Here is a 7,740-nt window from a genome sequence, read left to right as displayed (position 1 = left end):
AATTTTTTTGAAATAGTAAAGACCCTTTGTGTGCCCTTCCTTGCAGCCTCCTTGCAGCCCTTTTCATCAGTAGTGCTCTATAAAGTAATACGGGATTCTGTTTCTTGTTTGTGCAGCCTTTTGTGTAAGTGCATAGCCTTTGAATTAAATATAATTAATTTCTGAAAATGATTTTGAACTTTGCTCAGATACAAACAGACTAACTTTTTTTATACAGGTCATTCTAAGTTCCATCTACATATTTATATTAATGTATAATAGCTAATACAAATTAGCTTTCGGACAACAGACAACATAACTGGATTTATTTGGGCAGATTTTCTTCTTGCACACAAACTGGCTCCTGTTTTTTGTTTTGTGTTTTGTTTTTTTTACAAATTCTGTCTTTTCTTTTCATGGAAGGGCAAATTAATGAAGCGACAGCGGTGGGCTTACTTCAGGATCAAGTGGAACCTTCTGGAATTGACTATTATCTTACTGAGCTGGGCCGCTGTGGCTGTCTACATCAAGATGACCCTGCTTGGAAATCGCAATATAACATATTACCAAAGCCACAAAGACGAGTGAGAATACTTTATGCTGTACTTAAGATTATACTTTACCTTTAGTTAATGTGGCATGAAAGTGTGAAGACTACATGGTTTCCTGGTTTGAATCTACCTGCCGGCTGTGGCCTTTCTGTTTGGAGTTTGCATGATCTCCCTGTGCATATGTGGATTTCCTCCCACAGTCCAAAAACATGCAGGTTAGACTGACAGGTGATAGAGATAGAGATTCTTTTCTTTCCCTCCCATTATTTTTCTCACAGCACTACAGATCTAGGTTCACAAACATCGGAACATTGATACATTTTTTGCCATTTGGTCTCTGTACACTTCTTATAAACTTATAAACTGGACTTTTATATTTGATACTCCAAGTATTATGTATTGTGCTGGAAATACATCTCTTCCTCTATAAGTAGGATTTTAAATGCAGTGCTTTTGTGTGTTTTAAGTTGTTTTATTGGTAGGTTTTACCACCTTACAGTACCTGAAGACTTCTTCTGCCAGTGTTCATAGCTCATATTTCTACTGTGTGCGTAGATTTGCCAGTTTCTATGATACAGCCGCCACGGACTCTGACGTGCAGTATCTGATCGCCTTCCTGGTGCTATTCTCCACTTTCAAGCTATGGCACCTGCTAAGACTTAACCCAAAGATGTACATGATCACTGCCACACTGCAGAAAGCATCAAGTGACATTTCCAGCTTTCTGGTTGTCATTGGCATCATGTTCTTGGCATATTCTATTGCAGTGAGTATTATGTCTTTTTATTTGGACCAGAGTTTTTTATAAATACCAATACCAGTTTTTCTGGTTCTTGTTACTGTTCAAGAAAATCTAGTAACTTGTTATTTACTGACTGATATTTATTTATTTTTTTTTTATTGGGATTATATTTTTAAAGCTTTGTGGGGTTTCCTTCAAATATAATTTTATTTGGTAAACTTTTTATACATTACTTAAGCTAAAAATAAAATATAAAATTCAATCAAGGCTAAACAGCGAGAGTAGAAGCATAGGTAAAGTAAATTAAGTGAAAAGTTTTCCCCACTTTGTATCCTCAGGGACGCAGACCACTTCCTGCGAGTGCGTGTGTGTGTGTGTGCAGTGGTGGTGGAGTGGTCAGGAATTTTATAGCACAGTGATGATGATGCAGTGGGAGACTATCTTTAATTTATTCATAGATTTTAACATCCTAATTTAATTCATTGCAGTACATATTCTCTATGGTCAATGTATGAATAAATGATATGAAAAACTAATGACCTATCCTCAGTCCATTATCTTCCAAAGTATCCCTTTAATCGAAACAGGAAGCTTGTTGGACAGAAATGATAGTTGTTTTGTACTCTTTCCAGAGCAACGTGATTTATGGCTGGAAGTTGTCATCTTATAGAACTTTAAAATATGCTTTCCTGACCCTTGTCAACTTGCAGATTGGCATCTTTAACTATGATGAGGTGAGAAAGATTTTTCCATATTCACAATTGAAATTATTTTGCCATCTAAAATACTTATGTAAAAGAATTTCTGAGATACTTATCTAGTCACTTTTATCCAAAATGACACTAATGTCTCACTGATTTACTGTTTTTCAGGTCTTGGACTACACTCCTATACTTGGTGCATTAGTCTTTGGTTCTTGTATTGTATTGATAACTTTTGTGGTCCTGAATCTTCTCGTAGCAGTAATTCTTGTGGCATTCAACCATGAAAAAACCCATCACAAGGTAAAGTCCACCACCAGTTTTTTTCCTATTTATTTTATTATTATTGTACAGATTATAGCACAAAAAAAACTATAGAAAACTGATGTTTATACAGGTATTTTGGCAACTGACCTTCAGCATCTATTAAGAACTTCAAGATCAGGGTTAAGCAAATTATATTTTATTTATTAAGATTTATTTAGTTTAAGTCAGAAAACCAAAAAAAAGCTAAAAGAAAATCTAACACCAGGGGGGCAGAAACCAGTGTCTTCTTGTGCCAGTCCTAAGTCTGGATAAATGCAGACGGTTGTGTCAGGAAGGGCATCAGATGTAAAACACATGCCAAATTAAACTTTCGAATCACGACTTCCACACCAGATCAGCCGCAGCCCGGGTTAACGACTGCCACAGGTGCTGTTGACCTACAGGGTACCGGTGGAAATCTGTTGGTCAAAGAATGAAAGTTAGCCGCAGCAAGACAGAATACATGTGTGTCAATGAGAGGGACCCAGGTGGAACGGTGAGGTTACAGGGAGCAGAGGTGAAGAAGGTGCAGGACTTGAAGTAGGGTCAATGATTAAGAGCAACGGAGAGTGTGGAAAAGAGGTGAAGAGGCGAGTGTAAGCAGGTTGGAACGGGTGGAGAAAAGTGTCAGGTGTGTTGTGTGATAAAAGAGCATCAGTGAGAATGAAAGGAAAGGTGTTCAAGACGGTGGTGAGACCAGAGATGTTGTCGGCTTAGAGACAGTGGCACTGAAGAAAAGACAGTAAACCGAGCTGGAAGTAGCAGAGCTTAAGATGTTGAGGTTCTCTTTGGTAGAGACGAGGATGGACAGGATCAGGAATGAGGACATCAGAGGGACAGCTCATGTTGGATGTTCTGGAGATAAAGTCAGAGAGGCTCTGGACGTGTTCAGAGGAGAAACTGTGACTATATCGGTAGAAGGATGCTGAGGTTGGAGCTGCCAGGCAGGAGGTCTAGAGGAAGAACAAAGAGGAGATTTATGGATGTAGAGAGAGAGGACATTTAAGAAAACATGCTCTTTTATTTGTGCCATATTGCTGACCATTATTATGAGAGCTGCCTGATAAACTCACATTTAGTGAATGGCAGCAGCCTGTGGTTTTCAGGTTAGCATGAACAAATGTAACACTGATGGAGGTGATAGACATATTAGCAAAGACAGAATGTCTTTATCTTTAATCGTAAATCCTGTTGTGTTCTTGTAACTAAATACTAAATCCATCATCACAGTAGACTAAAAACTGTTCCCAGGTGCTGTGTACTATATAAAGGGAAATACTAAAGAATTGTACTGTGTGTCGGCTAATTAGCATGTTCATTTACACGAGTGCTTTTATAATTGAGGCATGTCAAAATGTCCTGTGTCACAAAGACCAGTTCATCTTTGAGACAGTCTAATCACTTTTGTCAACTCCTTTTAAGTGCAGTGAGTTTGGTGAGGTCACTTGACTAATGAGTCAGTAACACAGTAGAGAATTTTTACAAAAATGTTCTTGATTTTTGATTCATATGATACATTTAGCAACATCAGAAGAACCGCGTAGCATTTTGATGACACGTTGAACAAGAGCCAATATTGTTGTACAATGGGTCAATATTATAATGCCTCCAGAATTTTTTTCCTGGGTGTTCCAGTGAGTTTTGTTTTTCTTGTCAAACTGATGGCTCAGTATTAACTCTTTGCATCTTCTGCACTCACACACAATGGCTTAAGTCACAGCTTTATTTTTATTGGTTTAAGAAGGCGCTGTGCATGTAATCCGTCATCAAGGGGATGTGAGTCTGGAGCAGGGATTTGACAGCCTCTCATCAAAAAGAACGAGAAAACACAATTTTTCCAAAAGCTATGGTGCATCTTCAAAGGAAACACAGTCTTCCGATTGTTTGAAACGCAGGACAAGACATAAAAGACAATAATGAGTACATAGCATTAACAAGACAACAAGGGAAGGGGATGCAGGCGTGAATTAAATTGTGGGGTGTTTGTGTGAAAGTGTGTTGTGTGGGTGTGTTTAGCTCTGTTTAGTCTATGGAAAGATTAGGAGTTAAAGCGATATGGAGAAAAATTAACAAAAGAAAAAGAATGGCTTAATTGTTAGAAAACTAAATGAATAATACATTTAAAAAATAATGATAATAATAATTATAATAATAACAAATAAAGACAGCAAGAATGCTGGCGTTGTGGTTACCCTCCAAGCCACTGGCAGTGAAGTAAGAATGGAGCCAGGGATCAGCATCATACTGTTTATTCTGGTTTAGCTCCCATAAACAAAGAAGGAGATGGGGAATTGGGAGATGGTTAACTTCTTTGATGTGGCTGTTTATTCATTCCAATGGGAAAATCACAAAGTATCTACATATCTAATCTATCTAATCTGTACCTAGTGATGTAGATAGTCAGTCTTTGGATTTTGTATTTGCCTAGTACTTGCAAGAACTGTATGGTCTCCCATTTTTAGTTGTTAGCATTTTTGTCATGTTTTGTCACTTTTTTTTGTCTTACACAGCCCTCAGATGAAGAGGAGTCTGTTGATCTGATGCTGATAAAAATCTGCAGTCTTTTTGGAATCAGATATAAAGATACAAAAGACTCCCGGGGGCCAAATGTGATCAGCAGCAGTGGTGACTTGACCCCAAACAGCAGCTTTGAATAATCCTTTACTGATGTAAACATTTTTCAGACATCCTATAGTGTACCGTAAATTAACACCAAGGGGGCCTAGGCCTGATCTAGCAGACTGTAAGCGTTAGACAGGGTACCCCCCACACAGGACACCAGTCTATCACTGACAGACAGAGAACCAATCAGCCAATATTTTATTCCTAATAACTTTTGTTCTCATGACCTTTAATAGGACAAGCAGTTAAGATAATAGATGAATGAATGATGTTACACTCACTAATTTATGCATGCTTTGTGTTATGTATTTGCTAGTTTGATTTTTATATTGTATGCACACACTTTCCATGTGTTTGTGAAAATTGTATAACTGCATGTGTTTGGTCAATAAAACTACAATATGGCTGTATTTCAATTTTTGGGTGGTTTATCAGTTTACACTGCAGCCAAGCTAATTGACATTGTTTTAATATAGAAGGGAGTCACTAATAATTACAAGCATGATCTTATCGCATAATGAACATTATAGTGTTAAGTTTTCTCAATGCATTTTTGATAAACACCTGCTCTGATAATGTGTAATGAGAATAAACAGTAAACACTCAGGTTGACATCAATGAGATGAAAGTGCACTGGATCCATCTATGTAGCATGGCATTCACCCATTTCCAATAACTGCATTACTGTGTACATTAATGGTTATTGCACTAATTTATTAACATAAATAGTATACAAATTTCATGCAAAGTCTTAATGACAGTTTTAAGAATTATATATTTTTAAATCAAAGCTCCCCCATATGATATCCCCTGTAGGAATTAAAGAGACACACATATTAATATAGGGAAGTCTGAGGGAAGTTTAATGGCTTTTATTTACATGTATTAAAAACTAGAACCAAGAGAAGCAAGTTCCACATCAGTGGAGGCGTCTTTAATGGAGAGCATCCGATTGCTCATAAAGTACAGGCTGACATTTGGCTTAAGATTAAGTAAGACTGGCTTAATATTGTTTGTTCATGAATAATTAGAGTTTATTTTGTTGAAATCTGTTCTTAAGTATCATTCATCTGTATGTTTTTTCTCTTGCAGTCCACACTCCAACATTGTGATTTCAGTGTTTCTCTCTCTTTTTCACACATACACTTCTGTATATAGTCTCACTCATACAGGGAGTAATTTCTGCTTTGTACTGGCTTTATAGCTGATGCTTTGTGTGCATAATAGATCCCTTTTATGTTTTAACAAATAGTTATCCAGTCAATCCTCTGCAAACAAAGTCCTTCAAATAACTCAATTTCATTGTTAATTTCTTACTTATACAGAAACTCTAATCTCAACGTCCTATTGCGCCTACAATACACTTTTGAAGATGTACTATCTGTCTTTCTTATATGGACAAAGGAAGAACTAAGGCTGTTGAAGGCATTTGTTAGTCCATAATTTAAAAAATATTTTCCTCTTGAGGAATCACATTTGTCAACTCACCCACACTGAAGGTAACAGTTTTGTGGCTCTTACATATTTGTTCAGGCAGCAGCGGCAGGAACGATGACTGAAACCTGCTGGAATTGGACTGATCCCAAGAAAGATTTACAAAGGCCACAAAACACTCAATGGACACCTTCTGTCTAATTGTTATGTCTCCTTTTGCTAGGTCTGGTGAATACATTCCACCAATATCTAGTTTCCCTTGTCTTCATAGTTGGACTTGAGGGGGAGCAGGAGAGGTGACCACCCCCAATACCCACAAGGTCCAACAATGCAAAAGTCCCCTCTAAGAGTCTGCCACTGGTTCTTTTCCTCCAGTATGTGCACGGACACTTTGATTCAATGCAACAGGTGGAGTGCAGATGATGCCATGAAGCTTTGTGTGAACTACTGAATTAGGAGAACTATGATTTTCTTTTCACAGCTAACAACATTTTTGGCATACGTCTCACAAATACTTGCATGCAAAAATCAATTAGCCAGTTTAGTTGCTGCGTGGATTCTTTAAGATCACAACCTTTTTATTTAGCGCTTGCATGAGTACCAGCTCCTCAGAGTGCAGGATTGGCACAATGTTATTTAGTTCAGTACAGAACAGTTGTTTAAGCATCTTGAGTGTCTTTTTGCTGGTCTTGGTGCTGAGTTGATGCATTGCAGTTGGCATGGGAACAGTGCAGAGGTAATGAGATGTTCTCATATCTTGAAAGACTAGCATAAGAGAAACAGGCTCTGAATCACATTGTAAGGAATGAAGATTAAAGTAATAGGATTAAAGACAATAAAGCACTAAGCTAGAAAATAATGAAAGCTGTTGAGAGTGATGAAGTTATAAACCTGCTTAATGATTTCAAGTTGCACAAATTAACTTTTACTCACATCCATTGAAGGAGAAGAGTGAGCAAGTGCTGTCTCAAAAGGACTAGACTAATGGCAAATGTACAAGACTTTCAAAAGCTCAAATAGTGGCTCATGCTGGGTGCATTACATAGCAGTTCTTAGCATTAAATAGCATCTCAGGATGTCATGTGTACATGAGGGTGAATAAAGCTCATTTCCAATGAGGGAATGAATATAATATTAAAATTGGAGAAAACCTTTGTTGTTTTAAATTTTCAAAGGTGACAGAAAAATCTTATGAATCTTATTTCCATCCTGTCAAAAACGGACCATTAGTCTAATGCTTTGGTGTTATTTATTGTTGCAAAATGTACTACTTTTGAACAGGGCTGTCAGACAAGTACAATAAAATCTCGAGGACATCAAGACTTCATGCCTAAAGCAAATGACGTAGCATAAAGAAAAAAATCTGCTTGGGGGAGGAAGGTGGAGCAGCTAAACGGAATGGCGA

At 37.4% G+C, this 7,740-nt stretch overlaps 1 protein-coding gene across 1 annotated transcript in view; it reads left to right on the top strand.

Annotated features, from left to right (window-relative positions):
* The window catches only part of LOC137133478 (polycystin-1-like protein 2), a 48,140-nt gene extending 42,656 nt beyond the window's left edge, over positions 1-5,484 (top strand). Inside the window, exons 40-44 of the mRNA XM_067517139.1 lie at positions 403-563; positions 1,086-1,296; positions 1,905-2,006; positions 2,145-2,276; positions 4,790-5,484. Coding sequence (XP_067373240.1) covers positions 403-563; positions 1,086-1,296; positions 1,905-2,006; positions 2,145-2,276; positions 4,790-4,936 — 753 coding nt within the window. The 3' untranslated portion in view covers positions 4,937-5,484. The remainder of the gene's footprint in view (positions 1-402; positions 564-1,085; positions 1,297-1,904; positions 2,007-2,144; positions 2,277-4,789) is intronic.
* Positions 5,485-7,740: the final 2,256 nt, after the last annotated feature.

Source organism: Channa argus, chromosome 9, assembly GCF_033026475.1.
Source record: "Channa argus isolate prfri chromosome 9, Channa argus male v1.0, whole genome shotgun sequence".
NCBI lineage: Eukaryota > Metazoa > Chordata > Actinopteri > Anabantiformes > Channidae > Channa > Channa argus.
The sequence above is the reverse complement of the archived record's forward strand: the minus strand, read 5'-3'. Positions and strand labels throughout refer to the sequence as shown.